The sequence below is a fragment of the Chinchilla lanigera genome, unplaced genomic scaffold (genome assembly GCF_000276665.1).
Source record: "Chinchilla lanigera isolate Chin_1 unplaced genomic scaffold, ChiLan1.0 scaffold00001, whole genome shotgun sequence".
In the NCBI taxonomy this organism is placed as follows: Eukaryota; Metazoa; Chordata; class Mammalia; order Rodentia; family Chinchillidae; genus Chinchilla; species Chinchilla lanigera.
The window spans coordinates 10,326,859-10,350,057 of NW_004955402.1; the positions used below are offsets into that span (position 1 = coordinate 10,326,859).

Genomic DNA, 23,199 nt, shown 5'->3' on the forward strand with positions numbered 1-23,199 from the left:
CGGAGAAAAACCAAAAAAAAAAAAAAAAAAAAAAGTATCCTTAAAACACTGCCTACTGAATCCTGTCATTTTTTTTTTTGAGGTGTGCAAATATTGAATGTTTGAATGGCAAATGTTAACATCACCGTATTTACAATAGCTAACATATGTTGAGTAACTACATGTGTCCACAGAAGCCGGAGGAAGATCCTATTATTTTCTACTTTATAAATGAGGAAAACATTCATTTATTTACTTATCTTTTTTCCTATCTATCTATCCCTCATCTAGTTATTACTTTTTATTACTTATTTATTTTGAGACAGGGTCTCACTATGTAGTGCAGGCTGGCCTCGAACTCACATGGATCCTCCTGCCTCAGCTTCCCTAGTACTGGGATCACAGGCGTGTGCCACCACACCCAGCTTTCACCTATTTATTTTTGCAGTGCTGGGGATCAAACCCAGGGCGTTGTGCAAGTGCTCTACCTCTGAGCCACCTCCCAAGGCAGAAAACTGAATATAAAGAGGTCAAAAGTCAGGAGGTGACTAAACTGACATATGGTAAAAAATATGCATATCTGTAATCCCAGCACGTGGGAGGCTGAGGCAGGAGGAGTACAAATTCAAGGCCACCCTGCACTACATAGTAGGGGTGATTGAGGATATGCTGAATGTTTAAAGACAGTTTTGCTACAGTATAAGACACACTACCAAGAATAATGTAATATGTGTATTCAAAGTGTGGGGGAATATTTCCAAGCAGATTAATGGTAATGTGTCTTCTACTGTAAAGAAATTTTAAAATTTAAATATTCACCGTATCATCTTATCACTCTGGTTGATCAAACGTCTAAGGCAATTTCTGTCAAGTAAGATGACGACGCTGTGTCCTCATCCACCTTCTCACTGCATTTGGCTCTGTGTGACTTCCGGCTCCTTCCGAAGTCAGAGTCACCACCATCGCCGCGGGAGGGAAGCATTTTGAATCTAACCAAGACGTGGAGGCAGCCACAACCACGCAAGGGCCCCCCGAAGAGGGGCTTCCAGAGCTGCTTCGGAAAGTGGCAAGGGTGATGAGTTTGAAGCACAGGGGAATATTCTCAAGGGGGTTAATGGCAACAAGTCTTTTACTCTAATAAATCCACAACCAGTTTAATCACTCACCGTATTTTCTGATCACCCAATGTACTGAGACCCTGTCTCAACGACGAAAAATAAAAACCCGTGACCTCAAAAATCCAAACAGCAGCAACAACTGATTAATGGCACTTGAGAGGCACAAATTCAACGTAGTCTAAAGAGAACAGGACAGGCCCACCCATAGTGACTGCAAAATGCGTCATGAGAATTTAAGGGAAGAAATCATTTTTGGCTTTTTTATGACACGCGAGTCCACTCATCCTACATAGCTTTAAAGTTTCTGAATTTTAGAAAATACCTTAAAAAGTAAAATAAAATTTCTGCATTATTTAGGAACAATCCCCGCAGGTACCCGTATCACACAGGCCTTGCGTTAAGTACATGCGTATGTGCAGGGATGTGTGGGCAGTACACACACACGCATAGTAAATATGGAGCATGGACACACACTTACACATGTACAGCATATGTGCAAGGACGTGTGCACACAAACACACGCAATGGGACGCGCGTGGAGCATGAGGAAAACAGGCTATGGAGAATGATTCAGACCCCAGCAAGCACCACAGATATGACCTGGTCCCCTAGTTCTACAGGAGGAGATACAGACCCAGCAAGATTGAGTAATCCGCAAAGGTTACAAAACAGCAGCGCCTAGGCCGTGTTTGCAAGAATAAACTAGCTCTTGCAAAGCAGCGCACGTTGGTGAGACACACAGTAAATAAATCAATGTCTGGTACCCTTGGCTGATCTCTCCCCAAAGGCTTTCCTTGAAATCCTCAGAAAACACTGATAGGCAAACGGACAAGGCCGCCGATGGAGGAGCGTGCTCCGGACGGCGCAGCAGCCGGCGCAACTTCTAACCAGAGCCCTGCACACAGCGGCCTTCTGCCCGGCTCAGCCGCACCGCCACGACCGCTGCGAGGCCCTCTGCGTGCCGCTGCACACAAGGACCCTTCCCCGCCTCCGCAGTAGCTGACTCTGTCGCTGCCGCTTCCGTTCCCACCCAATTCCTGCCATTCTTCCCATACACACAGGGCGGTTGTATTTGCAGGCCTGCGGCTGCCCACTCTCTTCGCAGTCTCCAAGTGTTTGTTTTGGGGACTCAGGACCTCGCTCTTGCCACGCAGGCGCAGCCCTGCTGAGCTATATCCCCGGCCCCCTCAGTACCCAACTCTTATTTATTTATTTTTGGTTTTTGGAGACAGGGTCTGGCTATGTAGTTCAGGCTGGCCTTGAGCTTACTTTGTAGCCCAGGCTGGCCTTGAATTTGAGGTGACCCTCCTGCTTCAGCCTCCTGGGTGCTGGGATCACAGGTGTGCATCATCACAACACCCAGCTGAGGGGTTTTTAAAAAGAGGCATTGAAAAGAGTAATGAAGCATAATCAATTCCTAATTATTCATATTCATAGAAAAACAGTAAGGTATGCATTTTACATTTATCTATGGATCACGTTTTAATTTTCCTTAATCAACTGATGGCTTCTAAAAATAGACACACTGATTTCTCCCTAACCTGAAAAGAGAATTCCCTCGTACTGGCTTTGTTTGCTTAGTTAGTCCCACTTTTATTCCACACCTTAACAACTGCAAAGCCCTTTGTGAGTCCCAGTTTCTGCCCCTATAAAATGGGGGTGAAGCTCCCCACCTTACTGTTGCAGAAGTAAATCACTGGCCCTGCAGGTAATTAGCACAGGCCTGGCAGCTTGTGGGCGCTCAGAAAAAAAGTGTTAGCAGCCTTACAGTCCTTGCAGGTACTTCCGGGACATGCCAGGGGGGTAAGGGGTGGGGCTGCACAAACTAAGCTGAGTAGCTCAGGAGGGCCTTAAACTCACTTTTTTTTTTTCCTTTTTGCAACAGGGTCTCCCTTTGTATTTTTTTTTTTTTTGTACCAGGAATCAAACTCAGGACCATGTGCTTGCCAGGCCGGAACTTACACCACAGAGCTAAATCCCCAGCTCATAGGGTCTTGCTTTGTAATTTATACTGGTCTTACTGGTCTTAAACTCACTATGTAGCTCAAGCTGACCTCGAACTCAAGGCAGGCCATCCTCCTGCCTCAGCCTCCTGAGTCTTTGGATTACAGTGTGTACCACACCTGGTTCTTTAATTATTGAAACATGTATTTTCTTTCCTTTTGAAAAAATTAAATACAGGGAATTGTACAGTTGGGACCCATCAGTTATAACAGCTCTTATCACTGGACTGGACCTCTTAGGGCTAGGAGAAAATTCTCAAGACTTAAGGCCTCTCTACCCACAATCAGCGGAGCTGCCCTTCGGGTCTCTCAGATGCGGGGCTGGGTGGAGGGGACAGTCTCTCTAGCCCCGGGGAAGTAAGTTGTGTAGGTGGGAGTAGCAGGAGGCCATTGAGGGCCGCAGGAGCTGACTGGCACCCGGCCGCCTCCCCAGGCCTCTTCAAAGCTCCCCAAAGCTGCTCTGAGCGCCTCCTGCCCTACCCTGCTCCAGAAAAAGCTAAGGTGGAGAAGCTCAGTAGGAAACAAAGGCGGATTTCTCCAGATCTGCGTCCTTAGCCCAAAGAATGTGAGGCTGAAAGGAGAAGCTTGTCTCTGGAAACACCCCTTACCTCTCCCCAGGTTTTCACTGAAAGCCAGGGGCTTGCTGTTGTTTTGTTTCTTTTTCTTTTCTTTTCTTTTTTTTTTTTGAGACAGGGTCTCCCTGTGCAGAGCAGGCTGGCCTCAAACTCTGGATGACTGTCCTGCCTCAGCCTCCCAAGTGCTGGGGCTATGGGCGTGTGCTACCACGCCCAGCCATAGCAGAGATTCTGTGGGTAACCTGGACTGCTGTCCTTGAGAACCGGAAGAAAAGGTCCTACCTACTCCTCGGCTCGGGGAACCTCGGAGGAAGGAGCGCCTCCGCGGGGCCGTCCGTCTGCGGCACCACAGCGTCAAGCACCCGCTTCTCGCTTCCGAGGCACAAGGCGTTTTGCCTTTCCACGGCCCTGCGGATGACTAACAGAAAACGAGGGCAGTAGCAACACGGGTGGCAGAGGCCATGGACTCATTCTCCTCTCCCCACTCTGCGGAAAGTGCTCACCCTGAATTCCACCGCACCCTTGCCAGTTCTTTTGGGTTAATTTCACTCAGAGAAAGTTCCTTCCTGTTTGATCTTCTGCTGACTTGTATTTGTTCTTTTTTTATGCCTACCCTAAGGTCTTTCTTACTCTGGGTCTGAGCCGCATTAAATCTTTCTGGAACAAGGAGAGATATAAATAAACACCAGAGCTCCTCTAGTCTGAAACACCTGACTGTTCGCAGCTGGAAGACACAAAGCAATTACCAAGGAATCTGCCCATGTTAGTTATCATCAATCCAGTGCTGACATCTTGCTTTTGTGACTTAGCTTAAGAAAGATGTAATAATCCCGAATGACCACAATGCAATTATAATTATATCCTTTTGTAGTAACTATTTTAAAAAGAACTCTGCGAGAGAAAATTAATTATAATTAAACATACTTCTTTTACCTCAATAAGCTAATGAGTTTGTATAATAGAAATTATGCTTCGTTAACTAATCTATACCCCCAGCCCCAGCCCCTTTTATATTTTATTTTAGTCTTGCCAATTTTTATTTATGAGTCTTGCTAAGTTGCCCAAGGTGGTCTCAGGTGATCTTGTGATCCTCCTGCCTCAGCCTCCTGTGTAGTTGGCATTATAGGTGTGTGCCACCACTACGCCTGGCCCACTGAATTCTTTAAAATTAAAAGTAAAAACAAAGACATGTATGTATATAACATCGCTTTGTAAGAACTCAAAGTATTCTTGGTGATTTTTCAAAATTCTAATTGAGCCAGGCGTGGTGGCGCACGCCTGTAATCCCAGCACTCAGGAGGCTGAGGCGGGAGGATCATTGTGAGTTCGAGACCAGCCTGGGCTACAAAGTGAACTCAAGACCGGCCTGAACTGCATAGCGAGACCCTGTCTCAAAAAGACCAAAAAAAAACAAACAAAAAAACACCAAAAAACAACAAAATTCTAATTGAAATTGATGGCCGAAAGTTACTAGGCTGCCGCAATCTTTCCAAGTCAACTTTGGATAGACCTCCCCTGCTCAGGGTGGAATGTCTGTGAAGTAGCTTCCCCCTCTTCCCTTCCTCCTTCCTGCTGTTGAAGATTCCCTCCCTACCTCTTCCCCTTCCTGCTGCGCTCTCTCCCCGCCCATCTCGACCTGCTCACAGCCGCACTTTCTGGAGCTCCCCAAGGCTGCTGAGCGGCAGTGCCGGAGCCCGTGGTCCGTGTGGAAGAGTGCTCCGAGTATCTGCTGTGGTTTGACAGTGCTCCCCGAGATGCCGGGTTGGGAAACTTCTCCAAATCCATCAGCCAGTGGGAGCTGGAGGCAGGGCCTCACGAAGCTCATTTACGGTGGCCCAGGTCTCCCGGTGACTTCCCAGTGACAGATGCCACCCGCTGGGTCTCACCCGGTGACGCCCTCTGCCACGCTTAGGAGCAGAGAGCGGGGCCTCGCCAGATGCCAAGCGCACACTGGCACCATGCTCTGGGCTGCAGCTGCCAGCACGTCGAGCACAGACAGTGCTGCCCCTTCTAAATGCCCTCATTTCAGCGATTCGGGGATAGCAACAGGAGACGGCCCAAGACAACGCAGAAAACAAATTCAGCCCTCTTTTGCAGTACTAAGGGATGAACTCAAGTGTTCACCTTGACTCACCCTTTCTTATTTTTCTTTGGAAACAGCATCTTGCTAAATTATACAAGTTGAGCCCAAACTTGCAATTGTCCTGCCTCAGCCTCCTAGAGTGCTGGGATTAAGTGTATGTCACCGTGTCCAGCCCCCCCAGCTGAAGACTGAACCCAGGGCCTTGCATATGCTAAGCAAGCTTGCACCACTGGACTACAGCCTCAGACTTTTTTTCAATTTTTTATTTTGAGACAGGCTCTTGCTACATTGCCCAGGCTGGTCTTGAATGTGTGATCCTCCTGCCTCAGCCTCCTGAGAAGGTGGTGGCATGTGCCACCACACACAGTAGAATTTATTGTATTTATCACACCAACTGTAAATTCTGTTTCATTTCAGCAAATATCAGTTCCCCCATCACCCAGCCAAGGGAGAAACGTCCCCCCTGACTCCCTTTTCCTCTCTCCCCCCAGTGCCATTAACACTCTTTCTGCCCCACGCATCCACTCGTGCTTGGTCCCTCTTCACCCCTCCTACACCTCCTTCAAGCTCCAGACTCCGGAGGCTTGGTCGCAGCTGCTGTTGGACTGCTCTCCGCCATCCTCGCTCCAGCCTCTCCACGCTCTTCCCACACATCCCGCCACAGCCTTTCCAAAACAGGGGCAAGACCAGATTATGTTCCCCTGTCCAAGACACCACGGTTCCACACTAGTTCCTCAGGATTCTTCAAACTCTGGCCGCACCCTCCGAGAGCTCCTGTCCCTCCGAACAGAGGGGGCTCAGCAGAGCGGTTAAGGATGCAAGCGGCACGGCCCAGTTGTGTCTCTGCCAGCTCCTGCCTGGGCCAAGTCCTCAACCTCCCTGTGCCTCATTTTCTTTGTCTGGAAAATGGGAACAATGGTGGCTATTTTAACCTAAATCGTTGGTTGCCTTTATTGCCAAATACTAAGAACGAAAAGACGTAACTGACACATTCAAAGCACTCAGTAAATAATGAGTAAGATTATTATCATCCAGCTGCAGCGCAGGCGTTAGTGTTCCGTGACTTTTGGCACCTTTTTCTCCATGCTGAGCCTCTCTGCCCCTTTCCTAGGGTGCTCAACGTCACAGTCTTCAACAGGTCACTCAAAAGTCACCGCCCCCTCCCCCAGGCAGCTAGTTACTCCTTCCCCTTGTGTGCTGGTCTAACAAATCTTCCTACAGTTACACTCCGCACAGAGTTGCATACAATTATTTATTAATTGAGACATAGCCCACTATGTAGTTCAGGCTGGCCTGGACTCACTAGGTAGTACAGGTGGGCCTCAAACTCAAGGTGATTCTCCTGCTTCAGTTTGCTGGGTGCTGGGATTGCAGGCGTGTGCCACCACACCCGGCTTTAAAACTGATTTGTACGTGTGTGCCTTTGCACATGTATGTCAGTATAAGTGGCATGAGATCTTTTCTTGTATGATATTTCAGCCCACTGTGCAGTTAGAGCTTTACTGTTCCATTTAATGGGAAATTCATGTCCCCCACACAATGTGGTACAGTACTTGCTTCTGGTTTGCACACTCTAAAAAAGTTGATGATACTAAAATAGCTTTGAGAATACTCTTAGTCCTTCACCTCTAGCTCACTCCTCTCATTGGTTTGAGGACATTAGTATCTGTCTTATCAATAGCAATTTGTGTGTGTTTGGTACTGGGCATTTAAGCCAGGAGTCCATTTTCATTTTTCATTCATTTCTTTTTTTTTTTTTTTGGTTTTTCTCCAGTACTGGGAACCGAACTCACAACCTTGCGCTTGCCAGGCAGGCGCTTTGCCGCTGAGCTAAATCCCCAGCCCCTTTCATTCCTTTCTTGACACAGGGTCTCGCTATGTAGCCCAAACTGGCCTTGAACTCACTATGTAGCGGAGGCTGACCTGGATCTCGCTGCACTCTTCCTGCCTCCTGAACACTGGGATTACAGGCATGCACCACCACGCCCAGCTTGAATTGTATACACTTTTCTATATTTGACTCCTACAACTGAAGTCTGAGCTGGCAGGATGAGGGCTGTGTCTCACTGGCTGGTATGATCCTCACCTGTTGCCCTACACAGTGCCTGGTTTAGAAGGCATTCACTACAGCTCTGCTGAACAAAAAGACCTCTGTCCCCAACCTCACAGGACCTAACAGACTTTGCTAGCAGTGCATTATTTCCTTGGCAGCCTCAGACCATGTCTTTCCCATCTTTGTGTCAAAGAAGCAAACACAAGCATACGCAGCAGACAGAACAAATGGACACAAATGTACCCCAGGATACACAGCTGCAGACAATCTGCTGGGGTCAGGGCTACGGGGACAAATTCAAATCTTTCCGTTTGTTTGATTGTGCATTTGGTTTTTGAGATAGGGTGTCACTGTGCAGTTAATGCCAGTCTTGAACTCACTATGTAGCAGAGGGTGGCCTCAAACTTGCAAGGATCCCCCTGCCTCAGCCTCCTAAATCCTGAGATTATACAGGCCAACATGCCTGGCTTTCAAAGCCTTCCTTTTAGAGTACTCTCTATGAGACTCTGAAAGGGAAGGACTAAATGAGAACATGTGAACTTGCCCATCAAACTGTTCATTGTAAGCCACCTGAGGAGAGCTACAAATCTTTTATAATTTGTGCTTGCAAAATCGTACTGATCTCAATCCTTGCCAGAGCTCAAGGCATTGTCAAGCAGAGTACAAGAGCTCTTTTCTTTCCAAATTCTTTTAAAGAGCCAGTACTTGTGATATGACCTTTCAGCACAGCATGTTTTAATGACGTATAGTTTTTTTTTTGAGACAAGAGTCTTGCTATGTGGTTCAGGCTGGCCCCGAGTTCCCTATGCAGCCCAGGCTGACCTCGAACTTGTGAATAATCCTGTCTCAGCCTCCCCAGGGCTGGCATTACAGGCCTGCACCACCACACTCAGCTAATTATTTATGGTTTTAATGTCATTCTTTATCAATGACTCAAAGTGTCTTTCAATTGTAGTAGAATTGTCTTTGACCTACAAGTGGTGAGGGACTAAAAGTCAAAAATTTGTAAGAACATTCCAGCAAGTGCACTATTTCTCATGCTAACGCACAGGTTCATTTTATATCTGTTTTTTGTTTTTGGTGTTTTTGTTTTGTTGTGTGGGTTTTTTTTTTGTTGTTGTTGTTGTTTTTCAGGCAGGATGTAAATATGTAGTTCAGGATGGCCTTGAACTCATTATGTATCCCAGGCTGGCCTCAAACTTGTGAATAATCCTCTTGCCTCAGCCTCCTGGGTGCTGGTATGATAGATGTGCACCACTTTGCCTGGTTGTACTGATTCAATTTTTTTAAAGTGTTTTGAATTAAAAATAATGTAGATGAGCTAGGCATGGTGTTATATACCTATAATCCCAGCACTTGGAAGGCTGAGGCAGGAGGATCACTGTGAGTTTGAGGCCAGCCTGGGCTACCCAGTGAGTCCAAGGCCAACCTGAAATATGAATATCTACTGATGTTAGAATATAGTGTAAATAGAAAAGTAGCTACAAAATAAAATCTTAATTTTTATAAAAATACAAATACATTACATATCCACATGAACATGTGATCTGAATGAACACAGACTAAGGATCTTTCTGGCTCTGTCATTACTGGAAGGCTCTAATTGGACCCGACTCTCCCAGCCCCCAACCTGCTTGCCAGCAGGAGCGCTACCGTCTGCAGGGAACTCAGCTCTCAGCAGGAAACTCAGCTCAGCGCCCGAGGCTGTGACCACAAGCACAGGAAAGGATTTAAAATAGGACAAGGGATTTTGCAGGTCCTGGGGACATCTGGAGACACCCCAAAATTTAGAAAAGTCACACAGGACACTTCAAGGACTCTGCCCACTGAGGTGCAAGACTGCCAGAGAACTTTGACAGGGCTCTTCCCACCTAATGTCCGCTGCCTTCTCTCCATCTCTGTAAAAGGGACAGACCTCTTTGTTCGGGGCAGAGAGTGTTAACGTCCTGTCGCCCTTCTGCCTGTGCCCGGGCCCAGCAAACCCCACACCACGCTGCCTTTACACAGCCCGGTGATCTTCGCTGGCTCCCCTTCCCCGTACGTTACAATTACAGGTCTTTCAAATTTCCTTTTTTGTTTCTTATCTTTATTTTTCTACTGTGAACTTGCATTGCTTGCATAAACAATGAAATAATTTTTTTTTTGTCTTTTTGAGATAGGGTCTCACTATGCAGCTCAAGGTGGCCTTGAGCTCATTTTGTAGCCCAGGCTGGCCTCCAACTTGCAAGGATCCTCCTGCCTCAGCCTCCCGAGTGCTCGGATCACAGGCATGTGCCACCATGCCCAGCTCTGAAATAATTATTTTATTTTATTTTTTGGTACCAGGAATCAAACTCGGGACCTTGCACTTGCAAGGTAGGAACTGTGCCGCTGAGCTATATTCCCAGCCCTCTGAAATAATTATTTTAAATAAAAACATTCTTTTCATCATAAAACTAGAAATAGTTATTTAAAAAAATTAAGATTTTCATCATTTAAATTCACTTACCAAGAGATTCTCTCCTGCCACTCCTCTGTTATTAAAAACCACACATCTAAAAAAAAAAAAAAATTGTAAAAATTGAGAAAATAATGTTATTTCTATACATGAAGCTTGTTTATGATGGACTATGAAATGGTCTTCCCGACACGGATCTACAGCATGGAAGGACTTAAACAATCTGACCCACAGCCCTGACAATGTCCAACAACCTCATGTATGTGCACTAAAAACAATTCCAGTTGCTTAAATTCAACACTGGAATTTAAATCAGAAAGCTGGATACTGAAGCGAGGGAATTCTTCCGATCAAAGACCCAGAAATGCTATGGCAACAGGGGCCTCTGAGAAGCCTCGGAGCTTGGGCTTCAGGTATGCGCTCCACCCACCCGCTCCGGCACACGGCTGTGTTCAGGAATTGCTCCACTTCCTGAAGCTCCGCACACGGGGAGACCAGAATTTCAGCCCGGAGGGAGGAGGGGCCCTACTGTGCCCGCCGCTCCCAGTCGAGGCGACCCGGGGCGACCCGAGGGTCACGGGTGCTTTTCGCCATCTTGTTTGCATCTCCTGGGCAAAGGTGCGATCTAAAGGCTTCGATCAACGCGAGTCCGATGTCTGCAGCGATGGCGGTAGTGGCCTCGAAGTGGCTCGGAAGGGTTATCCCGCGCGCCGCGACGTTCAGCTCTCGGTAACGTTCCGGCCGCCCTCACCCTTCCTGTGCACTGTGCCATTCTCGGGCACACTCCCACCTCGGGTTTAGAAAGGCTCTCACTGATCTCCCGAGTGTTTGCTGATGTCAGTTGGTGTTCAGTTTACTCTCCGCTGTTTACTTATCCGATCAGTCAGGATTTCAGGACTCAGATTCTCTGTGTGCAGGGGGCTGCTGACCATGGTGCGGGTCCAGAGGACCAATGAGCTCGCCGCCCTGTACAGCTGGCTGCTCCGACCTCTCTCCCGACTTGGGTTTCACGGCCTGACACACCTGGCAATGTGTACTCAGGATGTGTTTTTGTAAAGCAATTCTTTCTTGTGTCTGAAATGCCATAGAGAGAAAAAAAAGGTTTTTTTGAAGTGGAGTCTTACTATGTAGCTGAGGATGGCCTCAAACTTGTGATCCTTCTGTCTCAGCCTCCCAAGTGTTAGCAGTCTAGGATGCTAGGATCCTTGGCCCATATAGAGAATCTTTATTATCTAGCTAAAAGAAGTGCTAAAAAAAAAAAAAAAAAATCTCAAGATACGATTTTCAGAAAAATCTAGAACTGGGTGTGGTGGTGCATGCCTGTAATCCCAGCACTTAGGAGGCTGAGGCAGGAGGATCACTGTGAGTTCAAGGCCAGCCTGGGCTACATAGCAAGATCCTGTCTCAAAAAAGAAAGCAAGAAAGAAAAATCTAGAAATATGATACTTTATTGAGTCACTTATGAGACTTTTTCATGCTGAAACTATATGCATGGTACGGGGGACTGAACTAGGCAAGCCCTCAACCACTGAGTGACACCCCTAACCTTTTTTAAAAATTTGAGACAGTTTGGCGAAGTTGCCCAAGCTGGGCTAAAACGTGTGATCCTCCTGCCTCAGCCTCTAGAGAGTAGCTGGAACTATAGGTGCACGCCACCCAATCCAGCTGAAGTTACTCTTCAATTTTTCTTCTGCTAAAAAGAGTGACAAGATAGCCTAGATATTAATAAAATTTAACGTAGTCACCTATATTCCCCTGCATAAATGTCGGAGTCACACAGGAATCGGGCCCCAGGGAGTTGAGGCATTGAACCCCAGCTCCTCCTGAGGTAAGAAGCACTTTTAGGGCACAAACAAAAGTAAGGGCCGAAACGGCTTCCGGAGCAGGAGGTTATGGTGTGACTGCCCTGAGAGAAGGCAACAGAGCGAGGAGGGTAAAAGGTAAAGGCGATCCATCCGCAAGATCGTGAAAAGCGGCTCAGACACCTGGGATTCTCCAAGCCGCAGCCTGGGGCTCGGTGCTTCCTTCACGCCACTCTGAGAAGTGGATCCGCGCTGTGGCGCCCCTTGCTTGCGGAGGCAGTGGCCTGCCCTGGTCTCTCTAGGTGCTGTTCCTGACAGCGTCCCAGCCCAGCGGTCACCATGGCACCCACCCGGCGCATGCGCAGAGGGTAACAGCAAGCTGTCTGTTCCCCTGACGGGCACCACGACACAGACCTAAAGGCCTGCTCCTAAGCCACTGATGACCCTCGGTCAGTGCATGGAATAGCCCGCTCCAAACAATTCCACGGCCATCCAAGGGCCTCGAAGGGTGCGCAGATGAGGAAAGTCGGTCTGGAAAACTGTTTTCCCCTCTACGTATTTTAGCTATTTAAATTTTCTTTCTTTTTTTTTTTTTTTTTTGATACCAGGAATCAAACTCAGGACCTTGCACTTGCCAGGCAGACGCTTGTGCCGCCAAGCTATATCCCCAGCCCTAAATTTTCTAACCAAAATAAAGTAGAAATAAAGACAACAAATATCAAAGAGTAAACCTGGTATGAAGAACTTTCTAGAACAACAGAAGTTTTTAGTCAGATACTATGGTTTGGTTTGGTTTTGCTTTTTGGTACTGGGGATCAAACTCAGGACCTCATGCTTGCCAGGCAGGCACTTATGCCACTGAGCTATATCCCCGGTCTGATACTATGGCTTTGAGATGGTTTGAGTATGACCCCTAAGGTTTCACGTGCTGAAATTTAATCCCTATTGTGAGGTAGGAAGAGGCTAGAAACTTAGTTCCATTGCCTTATTTACTTATTTTTTGTAGCCCAGGCTGCCCTTGAACTCATGGGGATCCTCCTGCCTCAGCCTCCTGAGCGCTGGGGTTTTAGGTACGTGCCACCACCGCCTGGCTCCATCCCCGTTTAGAGTTGGGACCTCTGGGAGGTGATGAGGATTGCACAGGGCGGGGCTTCCATCCTTGAACACTGCCGGCTATCTGAGAGGGGATGGGCTGGGGTGCAGCTCAGTGGCAGAACGTTTCCAGCAGGAGCGAGGTACTGGGTCCTGTCCAGGGCACGGTACGGCTGAGATAGGAACCATGACATACGAGCCCACGCCCCCATCTCTTCCTCTTTGCTCTGTGCCCAGCCTCAGATACTGCATTACAGGAATGCAAAACAGGGCGGGTGCTAAATGAAGGGCTGAAGGCTGGAGTCAAGAGCTCCTCCTTCTCCAGCCCTGCTGACAGTGCAGACCGCGTACCCTTGCATTCGGGCCGTCCTTCGCACCCCTGGGTGTCCCGCAGCATCTCTGGCCTCTGCCTACCCCAGCGTGGCGAGAAGAACTGCGCTGCTGAGATGGAGCGGAGCCCCGGGAACACAGGTGGGCTTTCCTATGACACTCGGGCACAGACGGAGCCCCGCACCAGGAGGAGCACGGAGGGAGGAGGGCAGGACGCTTCTCCAGGCCTCACTTCCAGATCTCTGCAATGGGGGGTTTTAGTGGGGTGCGATGGCACCCAAGTGGTATCAGCAGCCGGGAGGCCGAGGCAGGAGGATTGCTAGCCTGGGCTATATAGCAAGACCCTGTCTCAAAAAGACTAAAAGAATTAAATAAGTAAAATATATATGGGGACTTTATCAGATAATCTGAAATATTTTCCAGTTTTAGGTTTCCCCAAGGGTTTGAGTTTAACGATAGAAATAATCAGAAAAGGGAGCGTTCAGGCTCAGCTATTCATACTACTCTGAATTCAGATAATAGTAAGAACATAACGTTTGCTTCTGTTCGCGACAGGCCAGCGCGTGTTGTAAGCCCTTCCTCTGGCTATCGTATTCGAACGGCCTGTTCATTCGGAACCTCACTAACCAGAACGTTCACTGAACTGTGGGAAAGAAGGAACCCAAGAACACAGGTTCCCAGGCCCGGGACGGCACCATCTGGTTGGTGGAAAAGCTACGCAACGTGTTTTCAGCTGAGTGACTGTCACCAGTGGAGTGGGACTCGATGTCCCCTGAGCGGTGTGGACGGCGAAGCCGTTTGGGTCAGGATGGGAAAGGAGCTAAGTCTTCTGTGGAGACTTGAGAACCGTGAGGCTCTGGGCAGCAGGGAAATGCGGGAGGCTCCAGGAGGGTGACGATGCGGGCAAAGGGAAGAGTATGCAAAATGTTTAAGGGGCGAAAACAAAGGTCCCCTTAGTTGAGAAGCGGCTCCACAGCAAGCATTAACAAGCCAGACAGGGAGGATCGGGCCATCGGGCATCGGGACAAGGAGGCGCTGCCTCAGGCAGGTTGGGTGGGTGCTGTAGGCCGGCCTTCTGCGGAGGAGCCGTGGTGAACTCTTGACCAAACAGAAAGGCAGCAGAGAGCCGCAAAGGTGGCAGGCAGAAACCGCACACCTAGCAACGAGGAAGAGGAAATGGCATGGATTCTGTGCTTTTATAGCTTTCTGTTTTGGTTTAGGTTTTGGGTTTTCTTTGGGTGGGAGCGTCTCATTGTGCGGTTCAGGCCGGCCTTGAACTCACTATGTAGCCCGGCCTGGCCTTGAATTCATGGTGATGCCCTGCCTCAGCCTCCTGAGAGCTGGATTCCAGGCATGTGCCACCACGCCCGGCATGTTTTTATTTTTCTTGACTGAGGAGGGAGGCAGTAGTTGGTTTTACTCATTTTTTGATAAAAAGCCCATAAAAATGTTTAGTGTTACAGGCAGGCATATCCCCCCACCTTTTTCTTTTGTTTTTTGAAAGTGTCATCTTACGGCAGCCCAGGCTGGCCTGGAACTCATAGTCCTCCTGCATCGGCCTCCCAAGGGCTGGGGTTACAAGCACACACCCATGACACACGGGCACAGACGGAGCCCCTGGCGTTTCCTGGCGTTGGGGATCCATCCGAGGAGGCAAGCGCTCTGCTCCTGAGCTCTGTCCCAGCCTCAGTCTTGGAGGCCTGACGAGTGAGAGAGCAGAGGTCGCGGCAAGGGTCCAGAAAGAGGACACAGAAGAGCCCTAAATTCTGGGTAACCACCGGTCCCTGACTGGGGTGAGGCTCCCAACTGCACATGTCCGCACAGACTCCATGTGGCCTAAGTAAGGCAAAAAACACAGTGGTTTTGAAGGTTATCAAGGAGGAGACGGAGCAGGAAGTTTGAGTTTGGCCAAACTGTGATGAAACGAAGAAACTCGATGCTCCTTGGGGAAATGTAACAGAATCCACTCTCTCTGCCATCAGGCTGTCCACAGCATACCTCAGAACCAGCAGGCTGGGAAGAAACAGGAAAACACGGCCTGGCGGGGGGCGGGGCAGAGGCAGAGGCAGGGACAGAGAGAAGAGGCAGACAGACGAAGAGAAAGAGAGACAAAGAGAGAGACAGAGAGAGAGACAGAGACAGAGACAGGGAGAGACCCCCGACGTGGGGTCCGGACGGTGGGGCCGGCAGGTGAGGAGTGAAAGCTGCGATGAGAACGCGGCTCAGGCCCATCAACGCTTTGGAAAAGCACAGAGAACAGAAAGCCTAGGAAAGCTCCGCAGAGGAACAGCATGGATCCAACATGAAGCCGAAGGGCCCGCGGTGAGGCTCAGCGGCGAGAGTGCAGGCTTAGCGAGCGCAGGTCTCTGGTTGTGATCCCCAGCACCTCAAAAATAAATAAATAAATGTTCTAAAAAATACACAATATCTGAAATCTGAAAATTGCTGGATTTGCAAATTGCACCTCCGGTCTAAGGATAAAGGAGAACAAAAATAGCCTCTCAGCGACTTGCAGAACCACCTCTGAAGATGTATTACAAGCGACCAGGGGACCAGGAGATGGAGGCACGGGGGAGGGGAGGAAGAGGACAGAGGGGGGCAGTGACGCCCCACAAGGAACAGGACCATTATGTACTGCCAAGGTGTACAGTACTAACAAGTAATAATTGAAAAACAGATGCATGGCAATTTAATTGCTTGTTTTTCTGAGACAAGTTCTCAATATGTAGTTCAGGCTGGCCTCGAATTTGCAGCAACCCTCCTGTCTCAGCTTCTCCGGAGTGCTGGGATTACAGGCATGCACCACCATGCCCGGATGACTTTTTTATTTTGTTTCTTTGAGGAAGTAATTTAATTTAAAAAAAGATCTAATGTATATGTAATTGTAGTTCCAGAAGGTGAGAGTAATAGAATGGGGAAATATATTAATAATGTCCAAAAAACCCAAATTTATTATAAAAAGACAAACTCACACAGAGAAAGGGGGAAGACAGCAGAGGAACCAAACATTTGTTAAAAAAATAAAATGATATACATTCAGTCCATATCACTAGTTCCAGTAAATGTATAAAGACTAAAAATCCCAACTGAATGGCCACACTAGTTAAAAAGTAAGGCTTTATGTATCTACAAACACTATACTTTAAATTCGAATAAACATACCATGCAAACAGAAAGCAAAAGAAGGGCTGCGGATATGGCTCAGCGGCACAAGCGCCTGCCTGGCAAGCGCAAGGTCCTGAGTTCCATTCCCACACCAAAAAAAAAAAAAAAAAAAGAAAAAGAAAACAAAAGAAAGCAAAAGAAGTGTGAGATAGCTGCAATTTCAAGTACAGTATATTACATGACCAATGATTACAGACATATCATAAAGATAAGAGTGAATACACAGGAAAGCTAACACACATGAACGTGTATGTAGTTAATACCAGGGCTCCCATACACAAGAAGCAAAGGTCAATAGAATCAAATGGAGAAATAGGAAAAAAAACCACAAATTGATTTTAACACTTTTTTTTATCAATGCAGCAAAAAAGTCAGTAAATATGCAAACAGCTCGAATAACATCACCAACCATACTGACCTAATTTACATCCAGCAGCAGCAGAACACATTCTCGTGAGCAAATGATAATTTCTGAACATTTCCAACCTTACTAAGTCATGATAGCAGTAAAGTGAGGGGTTGGGGGTGTACAGTGCATACTTATTTTAGCATGGTCCTGAGTTCCATTCCCAGCACCAAAAAGAAGGGAAAAAAAAGTGAAATGAATGAACATAATTCATTTTAAAATGTAAACCTTCAAAAATCAAACACAAAAGTTAAAAATATGCCAGGTGAGGTGGTGAACACCTGTAATCTCAGCACTCAGGAGGCTGAGGCAGGAGTAACACTTCAAGTTGGAGGTTAGTGTGGGCTACACAGTGAGACTCTGTCTCTACAAAAATAAAACAAAAAAGTCAGCAAAAGTGTATCACTGACTATGTGGTATACCCAACTCATGCTTATCACCCCATAAGGGAAAACAGTAAAAGTCAATTCATAACCCAGGGACCTCATTATCTCTTTTTGAGAATCTGGTTGTCATCTAGCTGGGAGTCTGTGATATCCAAGTATGTACAAAAGTGGCCAAAAAGGGTCTTTAAGATGATTAAAATTGTGGCTGGGCATGGTGGCGCACACCTGTAATCCCAGCACACAGGAGGCAGAGGCAGAAGGACTGCTGTGAGTTCAAGGCCGGCCTGAACTGCATAGCGAGACCCTGTCTAAAAAAAATACAACTGCATAAAATCCAAAGTAAATGAAAAGTTGTTTCCACTTGTACTGACATCATACTGTACGGCTGCAGTCACTGTTCTGCGTGGTCCTTGTATTTAATTCTGCACCTTTGTAAGATTTTGTAGATTACAGATTAGTTCACTGAAGCTATTTAACTCGTGGCACTGTTAATACGCAGTACTTTACTGCACCGGTGTTTTACTGTGCTAACTGCAGTTCTGTAGCTTGTTGAATGGGTTGGCATGTTGTATTTGTTTCCTGGCAGTACGACATGTGAGAATCTCCAAGCGTTCTGTTGTGGTTGCTACCGTGTCAGACACCTCAACCCTTTACATTCAAGTTTCTAAGGAAAACATTTTCGGTACCGGAGTGTGGTTTATAGTAACTCATTTTGTTGAAAATGGCTTCAAGTTATACAAATTTGCACAGGACTGCAAAGATCTGTTGACAGCAAAAGGTGGAAGAAGCTTAGCCAATGAAAGCTATGAAGTGTACACAGGGGCCTGCAAACAATGAAGAACCATGTCAGATGTTGTACAAATGTAAGCGAGGCTCTGAAATAAAATGCCACAGTTTGTGAATTCTTTTTTAAAAAGGAACTATTGCCATTTCAAACAGCCTACAGAAATTTGTTTGTAGCATGGTTGCATAGTTAAAATCTTAACCTTATCACACACTATTGTAGTTGTTTAATTTTGGTCCAATTATATCAGCCAGGTGTGGTGGTGTACACCTGGAGTTCCAGGACTCGGGAGGCTGAGGCAGGAGGATGGCTGTAAGATTGAGGCCAGGACTACACAGAAACACCCTGTCTCATGACACCACCACGACCACCACCACCAACAAAATTACAAACATCATACTTCTGCTTTTTGTTGGTAGTTGGAGTTAATAAGTGTGTTGGGCCTGGGTACATATTAAAATAGTCTAGGCATACTATTAGTAGAGGACCTATTATGTGGCAGGCACTCAAAAAATCTAATATTTTAATTTGTTTTTAATTGACATAATAATTCTGCATATAATGGGGCATAGCATGATAATTTGATGCATGTGTACAATGTATAACGATCAAGTCAGGATAATTAGCATTTCTACCGCCTTATACATTTACTATTTGAACTCCTCTCTTCTAGTTCTTTATAAAATATTTAATAAACTTTTATGCACTACAGACACCTTACTGTGTTACAGAACATAAGAACTTATTTCTAATCTCTAACCCTATTTTGTTTTTTGGCTTTATTTTTGTAGATGTTTTATTCATATACGTTTGCAGTACAAAATGAATGCATACCTCATGATTTCTAGTCCTATTTTGTCCTTGTTAACCAACTTCCCTCCTCTATCTCTCCTTCTGGATAAAAATAAATTCAGTGGTAGCCAACCCAAGTAGAAACTATGGTTACCTTTTGCTGATCATAATTACTTTTTGCCCTCTTTTTATTAGTCTATGCTTGTGATACATAATAAATACATTTATCATAGGGCGGATTATAATTTCTCAGTGGCTCTATGAATTTAAAAACAGAAACAGCAACTTGGTATTTATTTATTTTTGTTTAGTTTTTTGAGACAGGGGCTCACTGTAGTGCATGCTGGCCTTGAACCCACTGTGCTGCCCAAGCCCACCTTAAACTCATGGTGATCCTCCTGCCTCAGCCTCTCGAGAGCTGGGATTACAGTCATTCATTACCATGCCCCACTAGCAAATTAATACTTAATTAATGCAGTTTATTTCTCAGGCATGATTTTTTTTAAGAGTAGGAAAATTTATTGGAGAAAAGGAATGGGGATAGGAATAGAGAACAGGAATAGCTTCTAAGAGACAGGAGGGGTCCCAACTGGATTGCCAGACATAGTATTTTAAAACCGATATCTACAAGAAAAGAGTCAAAGGTATCTTAGTGTAAGGAAATAGAAAACCTTACATACAACCGGCATCAGGAATTCTTTTTCAATCCCAACTAGCTAGGAGGCTGGGAGAGTAGAACAAGTTGAAGGCCAGCCTGGGTGACTTATCCCTTGGGACCCAATCTTAAAATAAAATGGAGATAAATAAAAGGACTGGGGATGCCGTGCAGCACCAGAACTCTTGCCTGGTATGCAAGAAACCCTGGGTTTAGTTCCCAGTGCTGGGGGGAAAAGAGTTCTCTTTCAGTGATCTTTTCCCCTACTTAATTGGAAATCCCCCCACTCTGATCCTAAAACGTACTCAGCTACTTGCTTGCTTGCTTTTTTTTTTTTTGTCTTTTTGAGACAGGGTCTCGCTATGCAGTTCAGGCTGGCCTTGAGCTCACTTTGTAGCCTAGGCTGGCCTCAATCTGGCAGCGATCCCCCTGCCTCAGCCTCCCGGGTGCTGGGATTACAGATGTGCGCCACCACGCCCAGCCCTCCGCTGCTGTCTAATGTTCCCCTATTTTATTTACTCACTTGAATTCTAGTTCACGTCTCTGATCCTTTTAATAGATTCTGCCCACTAAAAACCTGGCTGAACTACCTGGAGCACCACACGCGCGGTGCTTATAACCAACAGCAGTGTCACGGGTCCCTGCTGGGGACTTTACCACTCGAGCGTGACAGGGTGACGCAGATTCCAGGGGCCTCTGAGGCCGAGCAAGGCGTCTCCTCCCCTCTGCCTGGACCAGCAATCGCCTGGCCAGGCATGCCGCGGTCTCTGGGCCGCCCAGGGCTGCTGGTCACAGCCCTGCACAGGAAGCATCTCATTTTTCTCACAAGACTAGAAGAACAAGGCTCTTCTCAAGCCAGCAATGGCCCTGATTCACTCCTGTGGATTTCACATCTAATTTTTTTTTTTTTCTTTGTACTAGAGATTGAACCCAGGGCCTTCACACTGTGCTATACTCACAGCCCTTTCTTCATCTTTTATTTGGAGACAGGGTCTCCCTAAGTTGTTAAGTTCCCCAGGCAGGGCTTGAATCTGTGATCCTCCTGCCTCAGCCTACCAGGGTGCTGGGGTGACAGCCATGCACCACCATACCTGGCTTTGCATCCAGTTCTTCTGAATTGTTTGTTATGGGCGGGGCACCAATCCCGTTCCTCATCTACACCGCAGTGACCCTCACAAGCCTGGGAGGCGTAAGGTATCATCGAGGAAACTGAGGCCCAGGAGGATTAAACGTCTGCTCCAGCACGGCCACGTGTGTGACGGGCTGGGCTCGGAGTCCACTCAAGCACTGTGCTGCCTGTGCTATCTAAGCTGGTAACATTCAAGCCTCTTTCTCCAGGGCGGACGGGAGTTCTGAACGCAGACTGTCCCTCCCTGCACAGTGGCTCTGATAAAAGACCTTTGTCCTTGAGCTCTTGCTCATTTCCACGTCATTTCCTGGTGGAGTATCTCACAGTGTTCCCCGGAGAACGCGGCCTCTCGTCAGGACCCACAGTAACTCTTCCCAGAAACTCCTCAAAAAGGCTAAACTCCCTTTCAGGGCTTCCTGACGGCGCCGCTTAATCTCGCGGGTGTCAGAGAGAACCACTCACCAGCCTTCTTCCCCACGTTTTCAAAACCAAGTGTCTCAACAACAAAAAAATGAGCTGCGAAGATAAAATTATTCTGGGGTTTGTATAAGTTAACTTCTCATCAAAGACACTGCCTCCAGCCCGCAGGGAGGCAGTCAGGGCTGGCGCTTCTGTTCACGGCCAGGAAAAGCCACACCGCGTCAGCAGCCACAGCAGCCACGGCTGCTGCTCCCCCGGCGCAGGTGCCAAACCTGAAGGTATAGAAACACCTACAGCCACTCACAGACTGCTGGCAGCAGAGTGCGCCAGGCACCGGGTCCAACCTTCGTACCATGAGGAAAAGGGAGAAAAAGGGAAAGGAAAAAACGAAAGGAAAAGGAAAGGAAAAATAAAGAAAGAACAAAAGAAAGAAGAAAAGAAGTAATGGAAAGAAAGGAAAAAAATCTAAAGTCAGGTACAGGGGTGCAGGATTACTGGAACCCAGGAGTTCAAGCCCAGCCTGGGTAATGCTGCAAAATCCTGTCTCAGACAGACAAAAGGAAATCAATAAAAGCTGTCACATCTTAGCCAGTTTCCCACTTGCAGTGCTGAGTAAGACTTTGATCCTATCAAACCACGTACAAAATCAGTGTTTTCTAGACTGGGCGTGGTAGTACACACCTGTGATCCCAGCACTCGGGAGGCTGAGGCAGGAGGATCACTGTGAATTTGAGACCAGCCTGGACTTGAAGTGAGTTCAAGGCCAGCCTGAGCTACATAGTGAGACCCTGTCTCAGAAAAGACAAAAAAAAAAAAAAAAAAAAAAAAATACAGTGCTTTCCCTAAATAGTAAAAATAAACAAAAAAATGGAACAAAAATGTTTCAAAATACACATCTACATTGGTGAACAGTCCCTCAGCTAGCCCTTCTTCTCTCTTTACTCTGCGGCTCCTATCCCTTTGCTGGCCAACTCATCTAGCGTGTGCTCCACTCCTGCAGACCACGCAGGGCTGAGGGCCGCTGTCTCTCCCGTCACCCACGATGCTGGTACACGGCTGCCCCAGAGAAAGACTTAACTTCAAGTTTCCCTAGCAGGTACAAGCAGGCTGACGTTATGCAAGCTAACGGCGTGCGCACAATTGCTGGGTCAGCAGGTTGTTTTTTCCTGCTAGAGACTGAAGCCAGGGCCTTGCGCGTGACAGGCTGGTGCTCTACCACTAAGCTACACCCTTGGCCCCTTGGGTCTGCATCTTTAAAAGGTGGTGCTTTTTTTTCTTTTCTTTTCTTTTTTTGGAGACAGGGCCTCATTATGCAGCCCAGGCTGGCCTTGAACTTGCTGTGACCCTCCTGCCTCAGCCTCGGTTTCAGGCATGCGCCACCATCCTAAGGGTGGTGCATTTTTCATTCTCCTGTTATACTCCTCCTTGCATGCTGGGATGTAAATGGAATAGTGGGAGCTGAAGAATCCAGGGGCCTGGAAGCTGTCGGTGATTCTTGGAACCACAGACAGTGCACCAGACGGGCGGTGACCCGCCTTGGATTTTTTCCACAGGGGAGACATAACTCTGTTCTTGTTTAAGTCACTGTCACTCGAGTTTTCTGTCCTTTGCAGCCAATCCTGGTTCTTTCTAACGCAGACTTTCCAACTTGTGCATCTGCCCATCACGTCAAGTAGACCGAATGCTCCTTGGGAATATAGGTTCTGATGCCGTGCTGTACTTGATGACTGGCCTAGATTCCAACGCGCTTTTTGTTACATAACTCGGGATGGGTCACTCTTTTTAATATTAGTGGGGGTGGTGGTGGTGGTGGTGTATAATGGTACATAAACGTAAAAAAAAGGTCAAGCTTATCTACTGATAATTTAGATGTTGTCAGAGTTACTTTTTCTCCTTGTTTTTGTTTTAGTATTTGAAATTAATTCAGAGACAGGAAAAAGATTTAAGAAAATAGGATATTATTCAGGTACAAAACAATACCTATTAGGAC

At 47.0% G+C, this 23,199-nt stretch overlaps 1 protein-coding gene across 1 annotated transcript in view; it reads right to left on the reverse strand.

Moving 5' to 3' along the window:
- The window catches only part of Abhd3 (abhydrolase domain containing 3), a gene marked incomplete at its 5' end in the record, with an annotated part of 38,880 nt that overhangs the window by 9,978 nt on the left and 5,703 nt on the right, over positions 1 to 23,199 (reverse strand). The window contains 1 exon segment of the mRNA XM_013520539.1: positions 10,300 to 10,345. Within this exon segment, the coding sequence (XP_013375993.1) occupies positions 10,300 to 10,345 (46 nt within the window).